At 40.2% G+C, this 27,667-nt stretch overlaps 1 protein-coding gene across 5 annotated transcripts; it reads right to left on the minus strand.

Annotated features, from left to right (window-relative positions):
- Positions 1 to 563: 563 nt before the first annotated feature.
- On the minus strand, positions 564 to 27,667 carry LOC131240055 (plant UBX domain-containing protein 11). 5 transcript variants are annotated; one of them, XM_058238067.1, is made up of 11 exons: positions 27,466 to 27,642; positions 18,728 to 18,778; positions 18,478 to 18,577; positions 18,107 to 18,159; positions 17,910 to 17,991; positions 5,730 to 5,798; positions 5,547 to 5,614; positions 5,211 to 5,432; positions 4,217 to 4,763; positions 3,095 to 3,370; positions 564 to 1,351 (listed from the first exon to the last, which is right to left on the minus strand). In XM_058238067.1, exons 3-11 carry the CDS (start codon positions 18,575 to 18,577, stop codon positions 1,119 to 1,121), a joined length of 1,650 nt encoding a protein of 549 aa, XP_058094050.1. In that variant the 5' UTR covers positions 18,728 to 18,778; positions 27,466 to 27,642; the 3' UTR covers positions 564 to 1,118. The 5 variants fall into 5 exon arrangements, with proteins under 5 accessions (XP_058094050.1, XP_058094051.1, XP_058094052.1 ...); XM_058238068.1 differs by having other exon boundaries at positions 27,511 to 27,639; XM_058238069.1 differs by having other exon boundaries at positions 18,478 to 18,590; positions 18,727 to 18,778; positions 27,511 to 27,639.

Genomic DNA, 27,667 nt, shown 5'->3' on the forward strand with positions numbered 1-27,667 from the left:
ATCTGGTGCAAGATCCGATATTTCTATCAGGTGGGCGACCCAGTTTAAATCTACCAGCTTCATTTCCACAATCTGCAAAAGAAAAGGATGGCTAGAAAAGAGAGACATTTCCACCATCCCTTCATTTTGTAGATTGTGATCCGCCTGTGAGTGCAACAGCTTGATTTTTTAAGGTAGAAAATCTAATCAGTGCCTCCCACATGAGGAAAACTTAGATATTGAACACATGCACCATATTGGCACGTGCTTGTGTGTGAATGGGTGGGGCTCAAACGCATGTAAGCTTAGGTAACCTCATAAAATGGATTTCTCCACGAGTACACAAGACCTGTTTAGCAGATGCCTAAAATTAGCTCATCTCGTTTTAGTCTATCATAATTATGTATTAGAGATCAAAATCTCTAAATTTCATCTCATTTTAGTGCATCTAATTATGTATTAGAGATTAGTAACGGCTAACTAAAATGAGATGAGCTCAGTTTTAGGCATATTGACCAAAAACATGAGTTCTTTGTGATACAGTTTCACGGCTAATCATGAATAGATGAATTTACAGCCAAAGATAAGAACCTTCTCACATCCAAAAGCAATAAAATTAAATAGATAAGCATAAGCAGCTCATGTGTTATCTTTCACTAAAAATAGGAAAACTATCACGTGGCCTGCATCTTCCCTGACAGTACATACACAGGTTTCAGTCATGACAACTGGGGCCTACAGGTAGGTAATCCAGGCAATGGTCTATTGTGGTCTGCTGTGGAGGGACCATGCAACAAGTGACAGTGAGCTTTTGATTTGTGGCTACAAATAGACGCTAAAAAGAGCAACAACTAATGCTCCACGATCAACTAAAAAACCCCCTTTATTGGTCCCTACTAGCTTAAAACCTGGGAGATTTTTTGGGTCCATCCACGACAGGACTCCATAGACCAATGGTCTGCATTACCAGACCATTGGCACAACTTGCCCGAGCTGAAAACCAGTGTATGCTGTAATGATCCATGGCCACCTTTCATATAAATCCTCTTTCTAGCGAGGGTGGAGGTAATACAAGGCCCACAAGTGGCAGCTGATTATTCACGTAACATTCAGTTTTAAAGGGGGGGGCAGGTGCTTTCTTACTTACTGTCACCGCCGCCATATTGAGTAGAATTTCCATTCCAGAAAGTATTCCTATCACTGGATGGGCCATCATCTTCATCATGTTTTAGAGTGTGGATGTTGCCCCCAAATCCTGTGGTTGTCGTTTTCCTGGCATTGCTGACATTCTCACCAGGAGTGGTGCCAGGTGGGTATGGACGATGGGACCTTTCTGCTCCCGATGAAGCACTCCGGTGGGTAGGATTTGGACCTATGAAAGACATCCAAAATGTTGAGACAAATTATGAAAGAGGTTTTCGAAAAGCTAAACCACAGTGCTAAAACACATCCTACTTATTTTCACTCTACTACACTTGGTCAGTGTACAAGATTCAGAACGGAAGAGATCCTGATTGTTCATCTGCTGGCCATACCACAAAAATCACAGCTGCTCAATGATTCTAACATTTGATCAGAGAATATCTTTCATTTGAATGCCAACCAATAGTCAGTTCTGTCCATTTGAGATTCGCAAGAAGTCCTCCACTCAGTGGTTAGGACCATCGGATTGTCGTGGTTTTTGGGTATCCCAGCAACAATAGTATACAGAAAGTGAACAGTCCATATCCCATACATGTGCAACATGAGCGCAGAAAAAGGTGCTAGGAAACATGCTCATATATGAGTATGGGTAGCAATGGGCCAGGTTGCCTGGCCTGGCGCTGGGAGCCCAGCCTCATAGAGCTTGGGCTTGGGCCCCTATTGGTTCGAGGGCCGGTGTCTGGGTTGGCCAGGCCAGGGTCAAACATGAATGACCTTGGCCCATTGGACTGTTCCAATCATCAACTGGACCATTATACAAAAGAATAGATGATTTGAAGATACTTGTTAGTGGTCCCATTTAGCACTTTAAAAGCACTTTCAGATTCAAGGTCATGTTTCTATGATCAAAACCATTATATGATGGGATTCATTGCGGATGGTGTGGATATTGCAAAACATTTCTTACGTTCAGACTATTTCAAATTTTTGATCAGGTCAGCCTTTTGCTTATAGGGCCAGCCCCGTAGACTATGGCCAGGGCCCAAGCCTTTTTAGTTAGGGGTGGCAATAGGCTAGGATAGGGCCTAGCCCAGCCCTAGTTGGAAGCCTTGGGCCTGGCCCAGCTATAGTCGGAAGCCTTGGCCGCAACCTGGTCCTAATCAGGCTAAATTGGACTCAACCAGCCTTGGCCCTGCTCGGCCCAGGCCAGCCCTACAAAGAAAAGAGTGACATGATCAAAGGTTTAACGTGGTCTGAATCTAAGAAATTTTTGCACTTTCCCCTCCATCCACAATGTATCCGCATCATATAAATGGTTTTGATCATAGAAAACATGACACTGAATCCAAAGTGCTTTTAAACTGCACGTGCGTTAAATGGGATCAATCAAAAGTGTATTCCAGTCATTCATTATTTTGCATAACAGTTGCATAACAGTGACCCACTTAATGATTGGACCGGGCTCCTGCCTTTCATCACTGGCCCTGGCTAGGCCTCACTTGGACATCAGGCCTAGATTTCAAGCCAGGGCCCAAACCCAGCCTTTGGGTCAAGTTTTGGGGCCCAAGCCCTAGCCCTGTAGGGTTGGGCCACCAAAGCCAGGCTGAGCAGCCCGGCCCATTGCCACCTCTATTTTTAGCCCAATTAGGCTAGGGCCAGGGCTTAGGGAACTAGGGCTAGGCCAAGGCCAGCCCTGGCCCGTTACCGCCCACGAGTGACACCATCATAGGTTTTTCAAGAAAAGAAAGAGAAATCTAGTTTCTAGAATTACATGTGGCCAAAATGAAGTCCAAAGTGAAAAAAGGACTTCACCAAAATAAAAACTCAATCAGTAATAAGACAAAAATAACTCTTTTATAGAAGGCAGTTTAAACCGACTTCGAACAGCATTTCAATAGCTGATGGAGAGTAGAACCTGAATAAGCATGAAATTTAAGAGAATGGTCTTTTCAAGTAATGCATATGAACTCACGATATTGCCATAAATCATCATTTGGAGTTGGTTCTGAATTTGATGGGTTTGCACTTCCACCGAAATAGGAGAAGGGATTCATGTATGATAATATCCCCCTCACATATCCAAAATATCCCCCACCATTATCAGCTGAAGTATCAGTGTCACTCACGGAGCTTGAGTTCTCATGTGATGATGATTGCCCTCTATAGGACCCAGAGACTGGGCGGTGTGGAACGACTATTAATGCTTCCCTGTTAAAAAATCCCAGTTCTGAAAGTGCTTTGCTCATATCTGTAGAATATCAAATAAACATCATTAGTTAAAATTGACATGTCAAAGCAGCTGTTTTTTTTTTTCCTTTTCTTTTCTTTTTCTTTTTTGGGCATATAGAACTCATCAAGCGCAAAGGAAAGAATATAAACTCGAAATGGTAGCTTAACTACCCCATGGGGAAAAATAAGCAAAATTCTCCAGCCTGTAGCAGATTGATAAATATTGCAATTTTGCATTTCAAATAAACCAGATAAGCGAAAATGCTCAAAGCTGTGTTCGGATGCACAAGTTTATTAAACTACAAACATTCAGTTTCTGTAGGTAGGAGATGAAAAATATTGGTGATGTTTAGGAGAATTCTTAATGAGGAAGTCGTCCTGAAATTGAAGACATGTTCAAATTAAGTCCGACTTGGAAGTTTGTAATTACAATTTGGAGGCAAGTGCTACAATACGAATGGCAAGGGAATTACAATTTGGTTGTTTCCATTTGATGAAGCTAGTAAGTGCACTCCAGTTTGATAGTTCATCCACATGCTTCCCTATAGCTTAATGGGCTTGGATTCACCAGTTTAGAAGCATTGGAAAGACCTTAGAAATCTACCATTATACTCAAATATAACAATGCAGAGGTACACTAATGCACGTGTTTGTGAACATATGATCTCCCCCAAAACATACTCTGCTGCACACTAGCCAAACAACACCATGGGAATTAGGGCACCAACTTGGGTTCAGGTCAACCCATACCTGAATGATGCACCCGAGTTCGTGTCAAGTTGGGTTGGCTTGTCAGGGTCCTCGGGTGTCGGGTCAGGAATATTGATGAAGAACAAATTCTAAGCAAACTCCAAGAAATCCATACCTTGCTCATTGAATACTTTTCGAGGATAAGGAATTGCGAGATCGTATGCGCCTATTCCATCCGTTTGATTCTCATCTACATAGTTCTTCACCATTCTCAGTGTATCAGTTATGGAAAACTTCACTTGGAGGCTGCTGCCAGCAGGCAAACGAATATTGAGATGAACTTCGTTCAATCGAGTGACATTTCCATGACTGGCTGATCCATCAGGCTTCTCCAGAGAACTGTCTTCAACCTCATTCACAGATACCTGTGGCCTTTCTTGGGAAAATTCTGGACCATGATTTGTGGGCATTTCACCAGAAGATCCCATAGAGTTTCTGGTGTTATGATCATTCAAAGTAATGCCATCTGGTGGTGCAACAGAACCATTTCCAACATTTAAAGGTCTAGTCTCAATGTCAGACTCAGCCACATCTATTGTTGCAGGGCTAAATGAACTTTTAGAGGTTTTGCTTGTTGAAATTGAGCGTCCATCATTGCCGCATTCCCACTCATTGACATGAGTTGGTTGCGAAGTGGTCTCTTCATCAAGTTTAGAATATTTCTGTTGCACATAAAAGAACAATAACTGGATGGTTAGTCAGCAGAAATATAATGGATCCCTGCTCGGGATATTCCAGCACAAGGTTTGAGAATCTTCTTCATGGGAAACGTGCAAGATCCAAGTTGCTCATCAAGCTGGGCCCACCATGAACATGCCTAGGCCCAAAAATCAGGCATCTATCACAAGTGGGCCAAACATGTGTGGTAAAAATGTACTACATTCGACAAATACATGGTACCTGCTTGACAAGCAGACTAACCTAATTATGGTACAGGGCACGATAATGGTGGAGTCCACCTAAGTCCCATTTTCAAACATGTGCTACAGAAAGGAGACGCATGAATCTCCATATTAGATCTTTTGCTTGTTGCCAGGCACAATTTCTCAATGATCTCCCTGTGAATGTCCTTTTTGTTACAAGACTGCATAACTTGTAATATAGCTCACCTCAGCAATTGGATCAGAGGTTAGGTTTTCCCCTATGATCTCAGAAGTAATCAGTGGTTTGGTCTCTGAGCCTTGAGGGGGGTCTTCTGTTGAAGAAGTCGGAATGTTAGTTGTTGAAGAACTTCCTTGCTCAAAAGAGGCAATGCTAGTTGCATTAAATCTCTGAGGTTCAGGGTTCTTTGAAGCAAGTGCAGCCGCAGTAAGGACAGTAGCAGTTGTTTCCTGTAAAACCCACCACATCACTTTGCAACATGTTTATGTTCTATCACGTCTTGGGAACTCAACAAAATAAATGTTTGACAGAATCCAGTTCTGTATTTAGGAGCACTCGCAAACCTGTAGATGGAGGCTTGTGCATGCCTTTTGAATGTCGGCCACAAGTTTTTCAGCATTGACATAGCCTTCTGGAAAATTCAATCAGAAGAAGATTACCAAAACAAATCAGGACATGCAAATCATGTATGTTCTCTAACAGATCAGAAAAAAGATTCCAAACTATATCACATATGAATATCTCACCGTGCTGCCACAGCAACTTGCCACCATTGTATCCAATAGCAGATATGCTTGGGACAGATTTCTGTGGGTCTGACCAAGTTCATTTAAGGAGAACTTTTTTTTTTTTTTTGGATAGAATACTGAAATTTTATTAACAGAAGCGAGAAAAACAAGACTAGGGGCAACTATTCAAAAGGGCAGTGGACAGCAATTTCCAATTACAAGAGATGGTTTTGATAACCAATTTTTGCTAGAGAGTCTGCAACCCAGTTTGCAGCTCTAGGAATTTCAGCAAAAGAAAGTTGGAATCTCATTAGCACTAGCAACATTCTCATTCGCAAAAGAAGAACATTCTAAAAGAAAAGAAAGCTATGCTGCTGAACATATGTATGTGTATGTGTTTCCTGCTAATGTTCCCAGCTTTATGGGGACATTCGTAATGTCCCCTAACCTTTTGAATTACACGTGGGACATCCAAAAATCAACCGGGATGGTTCATTCAATAGTACTAATGGGAGCAAGCCAGGGTACAAAAATCACACTGATATGATGATCCTAACCTTTGAATGGGGCCAATTTGTTATAACCAACCCGTTGTTTACAAGCCATGGATCACATGGTTAGAATCATCAAACCAAATTGCTACTTTGGAATCACAAACAATAAAGAATGGGATCTTTCTAGTAGATGTTTCAAGGTGATGATTGGAGCTATCTTGTTTCTCAGCTCAGTCTTGGCTGTCCGTTTCCATGATATTGATTGAACCGCAACTTATGGTCCACCCAGGGGATATCTTTCATCCAATCTTCTGGTTGCCCTCCCTCCCTCTCTCGACACACACACACACACACACACACACACACACACACACACACACGCACGCACGCACGCACACACACGTACAACCACTTTGGTAATTGGTGATTGATAAATGTTATTTCTAGTAATAAATAAAGGGAAGGAAAATGGTCAGCAGCCCACCATGGTATTTATGTGAAATCTACCACGTCAAGCCTATATTTTGGTCATCTAATGGTTGGAATGGATTTCATATAATCATCATGGTGGGCACTGTAAAATCTAGGGTGGACGTCTCTCTCCCAACTATTTCTTTTAGCATGGCCCACTTGAATCAGAGCTCAGCCTAATTTTTTAGCCCTAGGCATAATGTGTGATTACGCATTGAATGGTCAGAGTGAATTTCACACACATTATGATGGGCCCCCTAAAAATCAAGGGTGCACGTCCATCACCCAACTGTTAGAAAACACTTTTAAAAAGGAAATTTTGGGACACCCGCCCTTGTATTTGATGGGGCCCACCGTGATGGGTATGTTGGCTCTTGACCATTAGATACATAATCCCACCTTTAGGTCCAAGGCTGAAAAACCAGTGTGACTTGTGATTTTAAGTGGGCCACACCAAGGGAAAAAGTTGAGAGAGCGACATCAACCCTTAATTTTTACAAGGCACACCAAGATGATTATATGAAATCCACTCCAACCATTTCATGCCACACCAAAACATAGGCTTGGATCCGAAAAATTAGGCCCATTTGTGACTCAAGTGGGCCACACCAAGGGAAATAATGTATGGGATGAGAGTTGCTCTATACATTGTTTCCAATTATATGGTCCACTTGAATCATGGATGAGGCTAATTTTTGGGTCTTGGGCCTAACATGACGCACCTGGTGGTGGATGAGGTGGATTTCACATACACCACCATGGCCGGGCCCACCCAAGCGGCCGGGCCCTTTTCATTCCCTTCCTCTGTTTATTACCAGATTTATTACCATTAACTAATCACCAATTACCAACGTGGTTGTACGTCCAACCAGTTGGAGTTGAGTCTTTGTGTGTGTGTGTGTGTGTGTGTGCACGTGGGCACGCGCGCGCATGTTTTGTAAAAGAGTCACAACATTTGAAGATAGCAGAGAAAATATAGCCATAAGAACTAAACCATCGCATGGTGCAGTAAATGATGATATGGACACGAAAATGGGAACAAGAAGATAGCTTCCCACTTCAAAATCCTGAATCGTTTACAGATACAAAATCCCAATTTAAATAGTTTTATGTTTTCCTATTGAAACATTTATGAGTGCTAATCATTTAAGTTGGCTGGTTTGAAGGAATTCTGAGAGGTCCTAATTGTGGATGAACAGAGATGCTAGTCCACATCCATAGAAGCTTTTCATAAGAAAGGGTAAATGATGGCTGGTTTGAAGGAATTCTGAGGGGTCCCAATTATGGATGAATAGAGAGTCCCACTCTCTCTGATGGCTTGTTTGAAGGAATTCCGAAAGGTCCCAGTTGCGGATGAAGAGAGATGCTAGTCCACATCCAGAGAAGCTTTCTATAAGAAAGGGTCATATTTAAAGCTTTTCTAGCATCTTAAGTTTAACGAAAACTATTACTACCAATTTTATTTTATTTTTGTAGTAAAAGACTCTCTGCTTATATAATTGACTAAAATATGGAAAGATGTTACAAGTTTGACAAACCTAATGCAAGGGGATTTAGTTAAAATGCGTTCAACGAGCACCAGTTACTAATATCAGCACCATATCATGTTGATACCAGGATGGAGATCAGATCAGGTATATAGAGCATTATTAGGTATTTGGCTATCAAACAATAGCTGCACAGTATAGCATTTTCATTTTATCAGCAACTGTGAAAAATATCCAAAACGTCAGAAGACAGTCAGTCACCTCTTCATATATAAAGTCCACAGACACCCCTGATCTTATGACTCATGGTACCTTCATGCATTTTTATTTTGTGGAAGTAATTGTTGCATCCAACATATGAATGTATCAAGTCAAATTACACTACAAGAAATAGGGTCACAGCCAATACTTCCTTACAGGCAGCATAGAGTGTGCTTGTTATATAAGTACCATCTCATATACAGGTCTGCATCACATACTGTGCAACTCTCATAGTGAACAATGCCACAACCATTGCTTCTCGAAGGTTGATTATTAGATTATATAACCAGGTGACATTCTCTATTCCTCACACGTCATGAAATTCTGAAATTTTTAGGGGCTATTGTCCCTAAAAACTAAGAATACTGCCTTACCAATGAAGTGGTTGTGGAGACCTATGACAGCAGAAGTAACTCTATGGCATCGAGTGATTGTGTATGTATGACTCCATGGAGGGGGTTGGTTTATGAATGTGTCATCACAATACAAAGCACCATGCGCGTGGAAGGGAACTTCTAGGAAAAAACAATAACCTAAGAAGAGGATAGTCATGAATTTGGGCAATGGCTCTAGAACAACGTTTTGGGAGGATTTGTTGTCCGGTGAAAATTCTTTGTTTGATGTCTATGCAAGGTTGTATGTCAAGAGGTTACGGCACAGTTTGATTTTTTCAATGTTGTGTTTTGGTGCACAACCAAGGGATACAAGGCCCATATGGGAGAACTTTGAACGCATTAACCGTACGCTTGTGGATGGTGTTTAGAGCATACTAAGTTTGGCTAGGCTCAAGCAGTGTTTTTGGGTGGAAGCCGTTAACACAACTTGTTACTTAGTAAATCATTTTCCTACAACTACGCTAGATTGCAAGATCCCTGAAGATGTATCGTTTGAAAAAACCTATTAATTATTTGTTCATCCATACTTTGGTTGTGACAATTCCCAAAGAGAAAATGACTAAGATGGATGTGAGGTCCAGAAAGTGTATTTTTATCAACTATGCAAATAGAACAAAGGGTACATATTGTGGGACCCTACTGCCCACAAGTTGGTGGTTAGACGAGATGTCATTTTTAATGAAAATCCAATGTAGAAAGACAAGGAATTGCCGAGCTTAGAGTCGCAAGAGATAATTGAGTTAGAATCTTCAAACGATGTTTAGGATCAACCTACTGACTGAGAAAATCAACAAGTTGATGATATTGTTGAAGATGAAGTTGATGAAGAGCATGCAGATGAGATATCGGGTGTAAAACTCAAACCAATCAAGGTCGACTGAAGAGAATTATAAAACCTTCTGTTGGGCTCAAGAATTATGTTACGGCTTACGCTTGAATGATGGAAGAGCACGAGAGCCTTGTTCATACTGAGAAGCATATGAATTTGTGGACGCTAGCCAATGGAAGCTAATAGAGAGACTATGGAGGAGAAAAGAGAAGTTTTGCATAAAACATATGATTTGAGAATTGGTTGAATTCCTCAAACGGTGGAAAGCTATTGGTTGCAGATGGGTTTACAAGCTAAAGAAAGATACTAACGGAAATGTTAAAAGATACAAAGATCAATTAATGGTAAAAGAGCATGTTCAGATATCAAGTATTGACTTTAATGAAAAATTCTCTCAAGTTGTCCAATCAAGTACTATTCATAATGTGTTGAGTATGGTAGCGGTGCTTGACTTGAAGCTTGAGCAGTTGGATGTAAAAATTGCTTTTCTACATGGGAATCTTGATGAAGAAATTTATATGACTTTACCTGCAAGTTTTATTGAAGAAAACAAGAAGAATCTCATTTATTAGCTGAGCAGATTGTTTTACAGTTTAAAGCAAGTGCTAAAGCGTTGGTACAAGCAGTTTGATTCCTTCATTGTGAATTTGGGATTTTAGAGATGAGAGGTGGACTATTATGCTTATGTTTGTAGCTATGGTAATTGATGGCATGCTGGTTGCAAGTACTAGTAGAGATACTATTGCAGCATTAATAACTCGTTTAGCTAGGGAATTTGACATGAAAGATTTGGGTGCCGTTAATCAGATTCTTGATATAACTGTACCTAAAGACAAGAGGTTCAATAAAGTCTAGATAGCTCAAAAGGGTTATGTAAAAATAGTTTTGTGCTGCTTCAACATGTAGAATTCTAACCCAATCAGTACTCCATTCCATGTTAGTTGCGAGCCATCTTTAGATCAGTGTCCTAACACAGAAGCGGAGAAAGCAAATGTCTCAAGTAGTGGGAGCAATCAATAAATACATGGCGAACCTGGGGAGAGATCATTGGACTGCTGTGAAGTGGATCCTGTGATACTTGAAGGGTTATGTACACATTGTTATTAGACGTGGTAGCTAAATAAAGGTAGGCCCAGTGCATCATTATGGTCTTACCAATGCCCCTCTAAGGTGATCACTCTTGGGTGGCTTGTGGGGAATGATAAGGTGCTTATAATTGACCAAAATAGATGATCACAAATGTTTTTCACTATCTTTATAATGCGAAACCAATCTAGCTAGACTCGATTGGAGCCTTCTTCAAAGCATGGAATGGGGGAAGCCAACATTGGATAAGGCTTGTCAAAATATGGACAATCATAAAGGGAACAAAGTAATAGGACTTTTTTTCCTCAGCCAAGCAATTTTCATTGCAACCAAGGATAGTGTTGCATCATTAGCTGTGCGGCTGAATGTGCTTAAAAGGTTTTGTAAGGAACATCTTGAGGGTAGATAGGGCAAGAGCTCTATCAACTATTTGATGACTCCTCATCATCATCCCGTTTGATATTGTCTTTAATTAGCATGTCCTCTATGCATTGGTTTCTTTAGCCTTTGCATTTAATAAAATTGAGTAATTCTTTCTTGTGCCATTAATTTTCCATATGAGAATAATGGAAGAAAGAAATTACCAATTGGTAAGGACATGTTTATCTTCTTACATGTGTAAATGGGTTCTTACATAAATGGTGGAGTATTCATGTAGGAATCCATTTACATATGTATGTTGTTTACCATGTTTGTGATTTTGGTCCAATTTACATATGCAAGTCACTTTCCCAAGGTTGTTTTTTTTTTTTTTTTTTTTTTGTGTGCTAGAAACAAGAGTAAAAATGTGTGAATACAACAAAACCGGTAAGAATCGATCACATGATGGACCAACTATCCAACCACATAAACACACGCGAGATATCACGTGTCCAAATCATTAAAAGATGGGTCCCATCACATCAACACATCCTAAATCACTTTGATCGGATGATCGTAACCATCAGTTAGTGATCTTGGAAATGGATGGTCCATGTTAAGTAGAGAGATCTAAGCACTGATGTGGAATGTCCATCATGTAGGGCCCACCTTTGACTGGCATCCCTCTCTTGAAATCACTTTGATTTGATGATCCTAACCATTGGTTTAGTTTGGGAAATGGACAAGCAATATTGAGTCTCTTAGAGAGTTTCAAGCATTGATGTGGGCCGTCTATCATGTGGGACGCACCTTTAATTGCCCATCCCTCTCAAATCACTTTGATTGGATGATCTTAACCATCAAATTAGTGTTTTGGGAAATGAACTACCTATATTGAGTATAATAAAGAGGTTTATGCATCAATATGGACTGGCCATAACATGTGGCACACCTTTGATTGCTCATACCCTTCAAATCACTTTGATCGAAAGATCCTAACCATCTAATTAGTGGTTTGGGAAAATGGACAGTTCAAATTGAGCATACTAGAGAGAGATAAGCATTTATCTGGACCATAAATCAATGGGGCCAAGCTTTGATTGAACATCCCTCTCAAATCACTTTGACTAGGTGATTCTAACCGTCCAATTATGGTTTGGAAAATAGACAATTGACATTCGGTATAAAGATGTCCAAGCTTTGATCTACACCATCCATCATGTGGGGCCCACCTTTGATTTCCATCCCTCTCAAATCAATTTGATCAAATGATGTATGAAAAAGCTGAGTGATGCTTAATCCCGCTCGTAATATAAGAGCAATGCTTAATCCTGCTCGTACTATGAAAAGTGGAGAGATGCTTTATCACACTCATATTATGAAAAAGTTCATCCATCCAATTAGTGGTTTAGGAAATGGAATTTGGTATAAAAGTATAAAAAGAGGTGTAAGCATTGATTTGGACCATCCATCATGTGGGTCCCACCTTTGATTGCTCACCTCTCCCAAATCACTTTGATCAAATAAGCCTAACCATTGGATTATTGGTTTGTGAAATGGATAGTCCATAGCTAGTATGCTAGTGAGGTCTAATCATTGATGTGAACTGCCCATCACGTGGACCTACCTTTTTATTGCCAATCTCTCTCAAATCACTTCGATTAGATGAGCTTAACTATCGAATGAATGGTTTAAGAAATGAATGGTCCATATTGGGTACACAAGAAAGGTCTGACATTGACGTGGACTATGGTGACCATCCATCATGTGGGGCCCACCTTTGATTGCTCATCCCTTTGAAATCACTTTGATAGGATGATATATCATATAACCATCCATTATATCATCTAACCATCCATTCAGTGGTTTAGGAAATAGGTTGTCCATATTGAAGTGGTAAAACCAAAGAGGGAAAATTTACATATGTAAACACGTCCTCGTGGGGGGAGGTATGACGATATTTTGGCCATTTGCATATGTAAATGGGTAGGGGTGAAATCTTTTTGCAAATGTAAACCAGCGCAAACAAACATCCCATAAGGTTTCATGCACCAAGACAAAAAGAACAAACTTTGCAACAGCCAACAACTAGGGTTGCAATGTAAACATCAGAGCAACAACAAATAATGAAGGGAAAAAAATCATTAGGGCTGTTTGGCTACACGAAAAATTCTACTTGGACAACCTTGTCCAGACTGGGCACATGTCCATGGTTTGTTAACAACCCTTATTCGGATAGTGGCACCAATTCAGTAAAAACATATACAAGGCTGTCCAGAAAACTAACTATTAGGTGTGCAAGGCAATCTAGATAGGAAGTTGGTTTTAGCCCATTTTTCAAAATATACACAAATGAGTAGCTATCTTTTGTATGAATGCATGGTACATGCAATGTTATCAGAATTGTACGATTCAACATATGAATCATATGATTCATATCGCATCATATGGGAATACCATTTGAATTGTACACCCAAATCGTAATCCCAAATAATCGTATGAATCATATCAAATTGCACGATAATCGTATTGAATATTATGATAATCGTAGGTTACAAAAATGGGCCCAAAATTACTTAAAATTCAAATTTCTTAATTTTTATTAAAAAAATTTATTCTTTCTTTGTACCCTTTTGCTCATAAAACATGAAAAAGGCCTCCCCTATTAAATATATCCTCATTTTTTTCCTTTTGAGAGAGAGAGAGAGAGAGAGAGAGAGGAGATTTGGGGATTTGGATATTCAAAAACCCAAAACAAAGAAATCAAGATACTATTCACAATGGAATCGAATGCCATTTTTCCTTAACATGAATCTACACTTAAGAAAGGTACAAAAGAATAAAATTATTAAAGGACTCTTGTATACTTTTTAAGGTAAATTTTTTCAAAAGACAGCAAGAGAAAACAAAGGAAAAAGACAAGAATCTTTTAATATCATGATATGTATACCATATACATTTTCTCATTTGATAATATCATGATATGTATTACTTTTTTGGTACATGTTGATGGGAAATGGATGATTAATGAGTTTTTAATCTTTTTTCTGATTTACTTATATTTTTTCAGTTGTTTTTTTAAATGTATATTTTTAAAATCAGGAAAAAATAAATAAATAAATAAATAAATAAATAAAATCTTACAATTTACGATATGATTTGCAATTCGAAACGATTCAACCCCTTCTACGATTTGCGATATGATCACAATTTTGATAACATTGGGTACATGTGCCACATGAGCCACACGTGTGAATGTGCCACAACCCACAAGTAAGACAACCCAGTTTCAAGCACCCGACATGTGCCACATGTACTGATGCAGGACATGGAAATTAAACATGGTATGCGAAAAAAAAAAATTCAAGCTTAAGATCATACTAAATCAGAAACAATCATACAAAATTCCATATCCCACACAAAAGTTCAAGCATTCAATTAAGGGGAATCTATGTGGGTCCAGGCCTACACATGTTAGGGCTGGATCAATAAAAATTATAAACCAAACAATACTCAAAGGGAAATAGAAATCATCCACACATGCATGACAATCAATCTCTAATCCAAGGAACTCACCGATTTCAAATCAAGGAACCCTAGGGTGAGGAAAGGGGCAAATAAATTAAGGATAATGAGGGTAAAATAAGAGAAAACCTGAACCGGGAGACAAATCCCACGAGCGGACAGCGGCCCGAGGCTTGACGCACGTGCGGACTAGCCTGGCCGCACGTGCGAGCGGGTCCCACACCCGGAAACCAATTCCTTGGCCCTGGTCGGCCAGGGGTGGGCTCCAAACCCCCAAAATTTCAGGGCGATCAGAGCTACGGGTTGTGCGCGGTGTTCCATCGAAGTTTCAGCCCTCCTGCAGAGCCAGATTCTGGAAATTGACTATAGGGAAAAGATCTGCTGCAAAACTGATGGATTCGAGGCAAGGATGGTTGTAGAAGGTGAGATATATGGATGGAAAAGGGTAGAGGCGAATGGGGATAGATGTGGCTTCGTATCACGGTAATTAGCCCTTCGAAAAGGGAGGGCTTCGCACCCACTTGGATTTTTCCACAACTCAGAAACTCAGAGAGTAGAAAAAACTTGCAGGAATTTTTATTAAACTTCAATGAATCAAAAGAATTACGAGGGGTGCCTATTTATAGGGAAAACCCTATACCCAAAAACTCGCGCCATGTGCACAACCTATTACTTGAAATCTAAAGCGTTCATGATATTCTAAATAACATAAATAATTAAAACCTAAAATATGAAATCAATCCGACTAGTGGAACCCGGATCATGAGATCCTATGATGGGCTTTACTTGACTATCGGGCTCACTCTAATAAACCAAAACTCCGTCTTCTAACTAGGAGGCCCTTCCTGGACGTCGTCATCGAGCCAGATCGGTGGTGGGACCCTCCCTCTCTTTCCGTACGTGTGTAGGGGGCGACATGCACCAATACCCACATGTACATATGCCACACATGCCACCATGCATCTTAAAGTGACCCACATCTACTACATGTGCCAATATTAACCTACAAGAGTGTTGCATGTCCACACCTGCCATTGTGCCAAACATGTACAGGCAGGGTGTTCGACAAACAATCATCAATATAGCAGAGTGGTCTATCCATCCAAACTTAATCAGACATGCCTTAGCTGGATAGATGTGCTCAAAATAGCCTATCTGAACAAAAACAGTTTGATGTAACCAAACGGGCCCTTTGATAATTCCCACAACCAGCACATATGAAGCACATAAATCCTACCACTAAGCTCACAAGGAAGCCAGACACAATAAGATATTACTTTAAAACCTTTAACTATTAGAAACTAACCTTAAAATCTCAACACACTTAAGTTAGGTAGACTACCCATAAAGAATTAAGAAAGTACCAAATCTATCCCTAATTTCATAGTTAAATTAAACATCAGAATATAACAGAAAGATGATTGAATTTGGTAAAAAGAACTTCATTCAAACAGAGAGGCATCATGAGTAGATATCCTATGAACATTACAAGTTTTAATCATTTGCTTGCAACTATATCATTCTCAACAAGTTGGAAAAACTCAGCTCCAATTGATTTGATGATCAAGCTACCTTATAAAGAAGTCATCTTACATTCCTCTTGACTTTTATGTACTCCTTTACTTCACCTGACTTTGATTCAACTAGAGCTACTTTGCCCATTTCCTTGGGCGTTCATTCATCCTGAGGAACTCTTGTGAGCTCTACTTGAGCTACTCATCATTCATCGCATTGATGGTGCTGAGCATGTGATCCTTCATTTTTGAGGATTATACCAGTTTTGTTGTTGTATTGATCATCAAAATCTTCACTTCCAGCTCCATCTTCACAAACACGAACTTCTTGAACATTCCTTTGATACCTGCTTTCTTCATCCCAATTTCATCTAGGGCCTGTTTGTTTAGAGAAAACCTTGAAAAACTGTGGAGAAGAATACCAATTCCCCTGATGTGATAGTTTACTCCATTTGAGAAACCGAACAAGAGAGAGAAATAGATCTATTTTCCTAGTTTTGCTTCAAACCTTCTCCAAAAAAATAAAAAGCATTTATGAAAGAGAGCTCTTGATGTTTGACCATTGACCTTTTAACATTTTCAAGTGGATAACAACACACTCATAACCAAACACTTGGATTCCACAGTTTTCCATAGTTTTCCATTTCCTGCATATTCCATAGGAGTTTTCCATTTACATATTTTGGATCCTCTCTAAACAAACAGACCCCTAATGTCCCATTTCATCTCATATTGGTTCCCATCAGTCTATTCATTCCATAGCCCCACTTCTCACCTTGATCAGCTCATTCCATCACCCTGACAAGCATAGGTGTTTGTTGCATCTGAACACAATTCAAAGATCATATCAATCAATTTTAAGTAGGAACATCTACCAATTGTAGATCTTTCCACTATACGTTCTTTTGAGAGGAAAAAACACTTGACAGCCCTACAATGACTTCATAGAGAAGCCATAGAGAGGTTTTCAGCTCCTCTACAAGTACATCAGCTTTACCCCTAGGTTTTAAAATCCTCTGAAACTGCTACACATTGTCCAAAACATGCTGATCTCATCCCAAAAAAAAGGGAGTGAATTCAGACCGAACCATCCCCGAGTCATCTGAGTCCACAGATCTGACTCATTTGTTTATAAAGGGAGCCAACTGAAACCAATTTTAGCACTTTTTCCCCATATTATCACTTCCTAAGGAACCAAATTGTTAGAGATAGCATTTTGGTGTTCTAGAAACCCCCTTTGAGCTTCAAATGCTAAGAAAAACTCTTCAAACCACACAAATCAAGCTCTCAAAAGGTGTGTTTTTCTATGTTTTTGTTTTCCCTCGTTCTTCAAAAACCGAGGTAAACAATCTCATCTTTTTTTCTTTTTTTTTTGGTTTTAAATTCATGTTTTGATTGGGTTTTGCATCCACTTCAATTTTCCAAGATTATACCGCATTGTGGTTGCCGGAAGTTCAGTTTCTGCGACTATCGTGTGCCACCGTGGTTGGAGACAATGGTGAAGTTCATGTTCATAAATATTAGTTGTGCAGTATGGCATGGTTCAAGAATCTGTGTGGTCATAATTTCTGTATAAAGCACACTGTCCAAAAGTCTTTCCTGCAAAATATTTGTTAAATCTTAACTCGAGCTATTACATACTAACTGCAGCAGGCAATATAGAAAGCCTTTGAATGAAGGAAGTGCAATATTTCAAGAATGCAAACAACATGTGATGTGCTTATTCCACAATGTCAACATGGCATAGGTTATAGAACAGCTTCAAGTAGAGGATACAAATGGCAGAAAACCGTGATGCATCAACACTTCCATGCACAAGATGCAAGAAAACACAATGCCTTGAAATTGATTCTGCTACCTGCATGAAAAACATGACAAATAATGTGGTTACACACACAGGGTATAAGTATAAAACATTGTCAGCAGACTTCTCAATCAAACATGAGGAAGATATCATGAGAGAGCACACTCACATTCAAATCCACCCATGTTGTCTGTTCCAAAAGAACAGAATTTTCATCTTCGCCTGAATAACCAAAATAAAAGGCTTGATATTAATGCAAAAGTAGCCACACAAGTGATTTCCTTCTTCTGAATTTCTATAATAATTATTTTTTTTGTTTTTAAAAAAAAAAAGGTTAACTGGGGACTCAATTTTATCGACAATGCATTACAAAATGATCCACTTCAGCACTAAGTAACCATGCTGCACATCTTGATGAAACTCTGAAACAGAAATAAGAAAAGAATAATAGACCAAGTTCACCTGAAATGTATACTATGCACATCTTGAGAAACTCTGAAACAGAAAAATAACAAAAAAAGTAATAGAGACCAAATTCACCTGAAATGTATACTACGAAGAGCTTCCTCTTTTTTTGTGCTTCAATGATCGCTTCGGGAATAGAACCTTTGAATGTTAATGAAGATGTGGAACTTTCCATCTGTCTCAAACATCCCAAAAGCAAAACTTAGGGAAGGACAAGATATTAATATAAATCTCAAAGTTAGATAATAAATGAAGATAAAAATTACTGCAAGAAGGCATTCAAAGAGAAGCAAATAAACAAAAGACTGCAAATTGGCAACCTTACATTTGACTCTAACAAGTAACGTTCATAAAGCCCAATTGTTGCTTCCAAAGCCTGAAAATATCAAACCAGATCCTTTGAGGTGATTCCCAGTTGTTCTTTGCAACTTATGAGAGAATCTATTAAGGAGATGTCTTGGAGTGGGTTTCAGGGAGCAAACATGTTGATGTAGCTGATGTTTTATCCTTATTCCACTTTGATGCTATTACTCTTCGTCAATGTATTACTTTTTGTATTTTTTTTTTCTGCTTGGTGTCACACGCTTAGAGGTTGGTACTCCAACCACCACTGTAGCTGGTGCCCAGGCGACCCCAACATTGGGGTTGTCGATTAATCCCAAGTTGTGCGCCCTGATCCGCCTAGGGATGCTTTGGGCACAGGCCAAGCCCGTGGGCCTGGCAACGGACACGATAGGGTGTATCCATTACCACCCACACACAATCGTAATCTTGTTCTTCCCACCCAATGGGAGGGTCATGGTGCGGTGTGTCTTCAGCAACCTCAAAGACACCATGAGCACAAGGACCCTGTCACTAGGGTCATGAAGGACATCAAGGTTAACACCCTCAGTTTTGATAGGAGATTGGGTCCCAAAGTTTTTTCCAACTAGTTAGCAGAAATGGACCACTTCTTTGAGTAGCACGGTTTGTCAAACTCACAACGAGTCGGGTTCGCCCAGATGAAATTGGTGGGCCAAGTAAAGTTATATTGAGGAAATAAGGAGCGTCGCCGCAAGCGATCTAGAGAGGGGCCAATTCTCTTTTGGATTGAGATGAAAGAGTTGTTGCGAAAGAAGTATGTTCCCCTTTCTTACAGGCAAAGGCTGTTGGATCAATAACACACTTTATGCCAAGGATCCATGACGGTGACAGAATAAATCGCCAAGTTCGATAAATATATGATGAGGTGCGATGTGGATGAGGACCCTGTTGTAATTCTCTCCTGTTTCCGTATGGGCCTCAAGCCTGAGCTTCACCAAGAGCTCACGCTTCACATGGTCACCAGTTTGAAACATGCTTACCAGGTGGTACATGAACTGGAGCACTATGTGCGCCAGTCCAATATGAGGGGGCTTGATCTTCGACCTACTATTCTTAGAGTAGCTCCACAAGGAGTGAGACCCCAGGTCGAAAATCAACACAGAGCTCAACCTGATATCCAGCCAGTTAACAGAAATCAAGGTAATAATGCAGCTGGACCAAGTACTAAGCCCGCGATGCCAGGGTAGTACTACCGCTGTGGTGGCATGGGTCACATCACCGCAGAGTGTTCAAATATGGGTGGGCGCATTGCCTTTGTTTCTGAACACCCTGCAGAAGAAGTGGCAGATAAAGTTGAGGGTGACCAGGATGAGGAGGAGATCATTATCCCATCCCTTGAGCTAGCTAGTGATATCGAGGATGATACTGTGGAGACTACCCCACTTGCAATGGTGAGGTGCGCCTTGACCCAATTCAAGGAAAGTAAAAATTGGCACAGAACCACCGTTTTTCATGTTCACGCAAGTGTGGAGAAAAGAGCTGCGAAGTGATGATAGATAGCGGGAGCTACAAGAATGTCATTTCCTCAATTACTTTGAATCGCCTTGGGTTAAAGCTAGTCCCTCACCCCAACCCATACAGATTTTCTTAGGTGGATGCGACATCCATCCCTGTGACCCAGCGATGCCTTGTTTCGATTAAGTTTGGACCATACAAGGACAAGTTGTGGTGTGATGTAATCACGATGGACGTTGATCATATCATCTTGGGAAGGTCATGGCTCTATTACAAAGTTGTCATAATATTCGAGCGTACGAATAATTGTGTGTTTAAGCATGAAAGAAAGAAGCTTGTCTTGAGCACGCTCCCTCCCCTCCCAAATTGTCCACAGGAGCGAAAGATGTTGCGTCCCCAAGCGGTTCTAAGAGTCAAAGGGCGCCTCAGTCGAAATCTCTCCATATCATAGATGCTAAGGAGTTTGAGAGAGACCAAAGTGGGGACTGGTGTGCAACCAACTTGCTATGGAGAGTACACCCAAGGTTGCTATGGGGATACCCTAGGAGGTCCGTCCGGTCTTAGAGGAGTTTCAGGATGTCTTCCCTGAGGACCTTTCAGACGAGCTTCCACCGATGCGAGACATTCAGTATGCGATAGATCTTGTCCCAGGGACGACCCTACCAAACCTCCCTCACTACAGAATGAATCCCACCGAGCATGCCAAATTGAAGAGGCAGGTGGATGAATTGCTTTAAAATGGATTCATTCGTGAGAGTTTGAGCCCGTGCACCATGCTCGCGCTTCTTATGCCCAAGAAATACAGCATGTGGCGCATGTGTGTTGATAGTAGAGCCATAAACAAGATCACTATTAAGAATCGGTTTCCCATCCTGAGGCTTGATGACATGCTTGACATGATGGCCACCTTTACTATCTTTTCAAAAATTGACCTCAAGACTAGTTATCACCAAATTTGTGTTCGCCCGGGAGATGAATGGAAGACTGCCTTCAAGATGAAGGACGGGCTGTACGAGTAGTTGGTTATACCCTTCGGGTTAACCAATGGCCCAAGTACGCTTATGAGGGTGATGACCCAGGTGTTGTGACCCTTTATGGGCAAGTTTTTAGTTGTGTACTTCAATGATATCCTCATTTATAATACATCCCCTAGCCAGCACATCGAGCACTTGAGGCAGGTTTGCAACACCTTACATGCACGCAGAAAAGCTCCATGCGAATTGCGAACCTCAAGAAGTGTTCCTTCTTGACCTCCCGAATTATCTTATTAGGATTCGTTGTGTCGTCAGAGGGTATGTCTGTAAACCCTAAGTAAGTCGAGGCCATTGTCAATTGGCCTGAGCCGTGTACCATACACGACATGCAAAGCTTTCATGGCCTAGTTACGTTATATCGGTGGTTCATCCATATATTTAGCTCGATTATGGCTCCCATCACAGATTGCATACGAAAAGGGGAGTTTCAATGGACTAAAGTTGCGGTGCGGGCTTTCTCAGAAATTAAAAAGAAGATAACGGTAGCGCCAGTCATGTGTCTACTTAACTTTGCCAAAGTCTTTGAGGTAGTATGTAACACTTCAGGAATTGTCATAAGCGGAATATCTTGTGGCTTTTTTCAGTGAGAAGCTAAGCGAGGCTAAACAACGCTACTCCACTTACGATAAGGAGTTCTATGCAGTTGTGCAATCATTGCGCCACTGACGGTATTATTTATTACCGTAAGAATTCATCATGTTCTCTAATCATGAGGCCCTCAAATATTTGAGCTCTCAAAAGAAGTAGAGCCCCAAGCATGCCAAGTGGGCACAGTTTCTTCAAGAGTACACGTTTGTGCTTAAGCATAATGCCAGAAAAGAGATTGCTGACGCGCTTAGTCGTTGTGTCATAACGCTGTGGTCCATGGGCATTGAAGGTACAGGCTTTGAACAACTCAAGAGTGAGTACTCAAAATGTCCTGATTTTAAGATCATTTATGCGTGTCATTATTTAGTGACCCGCCATCGAGGAGTGCGGAGTTCGTCCTTACGGATGGATATCTTTTTAGAGTGGATAAGCTTTGTATCCCACACACATCCCTCCGTGATTTTCTAGTTTGAGAGTTGCTTGTTGGGAGGATGGCAGGTCACTTTGGTCAACATAAAACAGTTGTCCTTATGTCTAATCGTTTCTATTGGCCAAATCTCCGGCGAGATGTGGTTAAGATTGTAGGGCAGTGTCGGACATGTTAATTGGCGAAGCAGAGGAAACAAAATACAGGTTTATATACTCATTTGGCAGTTCCACATACCCCGTGGCAAGATGTCAGTATGCACTTCGTGCTTGGACTTCCCAAGACTATTTGTAAGCACGATACCATATTCGTGGTTTTTGATCAGTTTTCTAAGATGGCCTATTTCATACACTGTTATAAGACCTCAGATGCCTCCCACGTTGCTAAGTTATTCTTTCAAGAGGTTGTGTGACTTCATGGAGTACCTAGATCCATCGTCAAAGATACTAGGCTCACTAGTTATTTTTGGAAGACTCTCTGGCATCTTTTAGGTACGAGGCTCCAATTTTCTTCAGCATATCATCCCCAGTTGGATGGTTAAACAGAGGTAGTGAACCATAGCCTAGGGATTTGTTGAGATGTCTGGTTGGAGACCACCACATGACCTGGGACACTGTTCTTCCCACAGCAGAGTTCGCATTTAATTCTTCAATGAACAGGTCCACAGGAATCAGCCCATTTGAAATTGCTTTAGATCTTAGACCCCGAGCCCCCATAGCTACCCCACAGCATCCTTCAAAGTTAGGAGTCATTCACCCAACATATACATGCATAATGACATCAGGAGGAAGATTAATTCAAGTAATGAACATTATAAACTTTCTGCTGACACTCACAAGAAATTTAGGGAATTTTAACCTGGAGATGACGTCATGGTTCGTATTAGGTCTGATTAGTTTTAACCTGGATCCTTGAAGAAGCTCCATGCCCATAGCATAGGCGCACTTAAAATTGTGAAAAGTTTGGAGTCTAATGCTTATGTTATTGATATCCCTGCTACCATGGGCATCAATCCCACATTTAATGTGGAAGATTTAGTTCTCTATCACGAGCCATCAGTTCTATCTACTAGTTCCCGTGTTTCTTCCCATTACCCCCCCCCCCCAAAATATATGGGACCTTGGCCACAGCCCGACCTCCCTGTACCCATCTTACCTTCTCTTCCACTTGCACCGAGAAAAGACGAGATAGAGAAAATTTTGGACTCCAAGGCAAGTTCCACTCGCTTCGGGGGTTTCCAGAAATTCCTAGTCAAATGGAGGAACAGGCTCATTACAGAAAATTCTTAGATCACAGAGACAGAGCTACAGCGCATTGACCCTAATTTGCTTGAGAGATACGGAAGTTCACTTTTGTCAGTGGCGAATTCTTCCTACCCGGGGAAAATTGATGCGGACATCAGTAGTGCACCCTTTAGAGTATACCAGAGGAGGCATCGCCGACAACATACTGGAGTGGAAGAATTGATGTGGATGGACGCTGGGTCCATCGAACCCATTTTATAACACGCTACAAGTGCAGGAGCGGCATGACCACACCCTGATCGCAGGCCAATGGGGCGGATTTCACACCCTGTCACATGGATGTTTTAGTTTTAGGCTTTTTTTTATTTTTTTCCTTATTTTCAGGGGCTTTAGTGCACTTTTTTGTTTTTTTTCATTACTTATATATACATTGTGAGAAACCTTATTGTATTATTAAATACTTGATAATTCACATGCCTTCTTCCTGTTTTATGAAAGAGATTAGGGTGTTGAGGATTCCACACTAGTTTCAGATTTTCCTTCTTTCTAGATCTTCGAGGCGCAAGAAAATGTAAGAATCAACCGTCTTCTTTTCTTTGATGCCTTAGAATCCATACTTTCTTTCGTCTCGAACCCATCTCTTCTTCATATTTTCGTTCATCTCTAGATATTTTCTTTGGTTTGAACGGAAAAGATGGATGGCTAGTCAGGAGAATCGGATCCAAACTTGACTATGAACTACCTTATGCTAGATTTAGGATATCCTCATATCCATGGGTTCTCCTTTTTTTACTGTTTACATTATTTTATGCTAAGGGGCATGATCCTAACAAAATGATTTCATTTGTGTTGAGATTTGCTTAATTCCCTTGATTGAAAATAGTTAGTTAATTAATTTTATTATTTAAATCTCTTCAACCTGATTATACATGCATCTAGGGTTAGGCCATCACATGTCCCTACATCACTTCAAGTCTCATGCAAGCCTACAGGATGCAATTAGAACAATCTGGGCAGCAAGCATTAATGAGGCAGAGACAGTGCTACTATATTTGTGAAAGTCCTGAGGGTTTTTTTTTTTTTTTTTTTTTTTTTTTAATGATTTAAGTCAATCTCGGGCAAAACAAATTGATTCCACTTTGAATCCCTTTCTAGATGAATGATTTAGATCTTACAATAACAATTTAAATCTGAATTTACAATTCAACTTCTACTTGTTATCTCCAGTTTTAATTTTTATTTGGCATCCATTTTATGGTTTTAAATTGGTAGGGCCTTTAAGAATCTTTTAAAAAATTTCGGTTGTTTTATTTTATTCTTCTTATGATTTCTTACCTCTTAATTTGTTGAGACGGCAAATTGATCACCTTTTTCATGAACAGGTGTGATCATGTTAACCTATATGTATTATGGTAATGGTGGTAAGGATTCGACTTCAACTTAAAGACCTAGACTTTATGTCACATATCTTGAATTCAAAGGTTATAATATAAATAGAAAATTCTCCTACAGCCCAAGAAGATGACCATCCATTTTCCTCCAGCTGAGCCTAAAGATGAGTCATGAAAACCTAAAAATTTCAGCTATTTACAAGCCATAGAAGACTACCACAAAAACCTGATACATCCTCAGGTTTTCAATCTGTACAAGTGGGGCCCATACTCAAATGGTCTAGACCATTGATTTGATGTGACTCATTACTGATGGACCACACCCAGAAAATCTCCCAAATAGGAAGGTTCTATCGACCAATGTTGTTTGGATTTATTTCAGTTCAAAATGGAAGGTTGTTGTATCTCTTCTTAATTATATATCAGCATGCCCATAATTGAAAGAATAGGCTCATGAAAGTTTGTAGGGGATGGTCCACCCATTGGATGTGGCATCATAAAAATAGTCTAGATTGTTGAACTATGCATCCCACCATGGATTGATCCTATAATTCATCAAATTCCAATCACTTAACACTTGAACATGAGCATATATATATATATATATATATATATATAGAGAGAGAGAGAGAGAGAGAGAGAGAGAGAGAGAGAGGAATGCTCACTTGCGCACCAGTTCTCACAAGAATTCATGAGAACTTTTTCAGAACTCATCACACATGATGTGGGCCCAAAATTTGAACCATACATATGATGCACCACCCCATGAAACCCCCGGGGCCCTGACTTTTACCCTTATCCAAAACTTTGGTGGGCCATGGCAAAAGAGAGAGACAAATCAAGGGAGGAAATTGTTTCATTTTTCCATGGCCCACCAAAGTTTGGGATCAGAGTGAAAGTCGGGCCCTAGGGATTTCATGGGGTGCTGCATCACATGGATGGTTCAGATTTTGAGCCCACATCACGTGTGATGAGTTCTGAAAAGGTTCTCACGAGTTCTTGTGAGAACTGGTGCGCAGGTGAGCATTCCTCTATGTGTGTGTGAGTACATACATATACATATATATATATATATATATATATATATATATATATAGTGTTCGAAATATCAGTATCGCGTTAAGTATCACACCCTTAGGATATGGATACATATCGGTTATCGCATGAGATATATCGGTTGTATCGCGTAATGTATCGTTGTTGTTGAAAACATGGGGAAATTGGTCGAATTTTTCAATGAAACTTCAGTGATTGTTAAAAAAGACATCAACACACATTTATAGATCAAAACATTACTAAAAATAAGTGCACATAATAGGTTTTCTTTGTATGGGTTCCTAATCTATGCGTTGTCTAACTAAATTGATGCAAGTATATTCAAAGTCTATTCATATAATTTATAAATGTAAAAAGATGTATGGAAACACAAGTAATGCATTCAAAAGCAAAAGGAATCACTAGATCAAGTTATGTACATGTTTGATCTTATGTTTAGACACAAGGATTGCAACCGATTTGCAAGAAAGCGCGAAATTTTGATTTTTTTTTCAATTTTCCGCAACTCAGCCCATCTCTTCAAAATCTCGAAATTGGAGCTCCTAATCCATGATTTTTCATGCAAAACATGAAAAACCAAGGATTTGTAACAATTTGATACTAATTTAACATGATTTATAGAAAAAAAAAAAAGGGAGGGGGGGACCAAAAATCGAAAATACTCACCGGATCGAATATGTGAGATATATCGCACTACTTGGGAGTTTCGTATTGCACATGTGGGATACAAGATATATCATAGGATATATCAGCCAATATCGTCGATATTTAAAACAATGTGTGTGTGTGTGTGACACACACATTGTTTTAAATAACCAAACTTCAAAGCAAAGGATCGAATATATAGATGAAAAAAGGATTTCACCCCAATTAACATGCAAACAACCTCTGTGGGCCCCACCATGATGTGTTAATGACATCAACTCTGACCATTTTGCACGTCCTTCCATGTTCAGTCATTGGTCCAAAACTCATGCCAATCCATAACTCAGGTGGACCACACCATACGGAACACTCAAGAGGGCACACCCTCCCCCTCCCTACTGTTCCTGCTCATGTAGCCCACCTGAGTGATGGATTGGCCGGATTTTTGGTCACATGGCCAGACGAGGGATGGCACGCATGATGGTCGGAGAGGATGTCATTAACACATAACGGTAGGGGCCATCCAACTCGTCTGCACTATAATTATAAAAACCGTTTGCACTGATCATTATATATAGAAATTCAACAACTGGACTTCGAACCAATTTAAGAAAATGATAAAACCGTAATTATCAACTTCAATCGCTAAAGCCTCAAGGTGAAGTTCTTGGAACGAGATTACAGAATCGAGGGTTACAAATGATGGAATCTATATAGAAATTCAACGACTGGACTCGGAACCGCGCAAAACCAAGTTCCTGGAACGAAACTGCAGAATTTAGGGCTACAGAATCGATTCCGAACCATATATCTTTAAACGAATTATTGAAGATGGAACGAGAAGGAATCAAGGTACTCACCGCAGATGAATTAGAGTTTAGGGCGTCTGGAAATTAGGGTTTTACCTTCGGGATCGCTTCTCCCCCGAAAATCCGTCTGTATGGAGGCTGCGCAAGAGAGTCGTTTCCGTCGGTTGCTCTCTACTTGTGAGAGAGAGAAGATTCACCTGCTTGGCTGCAGTCTGTGCGTTGGGAGCAGATTAGGTGTTCGCGGGTAACACGT

The sequence above is a fragment of the Magnolia sinica genome, chromosome 3 (genome assembly GCF_029962835.1).
Source record: "Magnolia sinica isolate HGM2019 chromosome 3, MsV1, whole genome shotgun sequence".
NCBI lineage: Eukaryota > Viridiplantae > Streptophyta > Magnoliopsida > Magnoliales > Magnoliaceae > Magnolia > Magnolia sinica.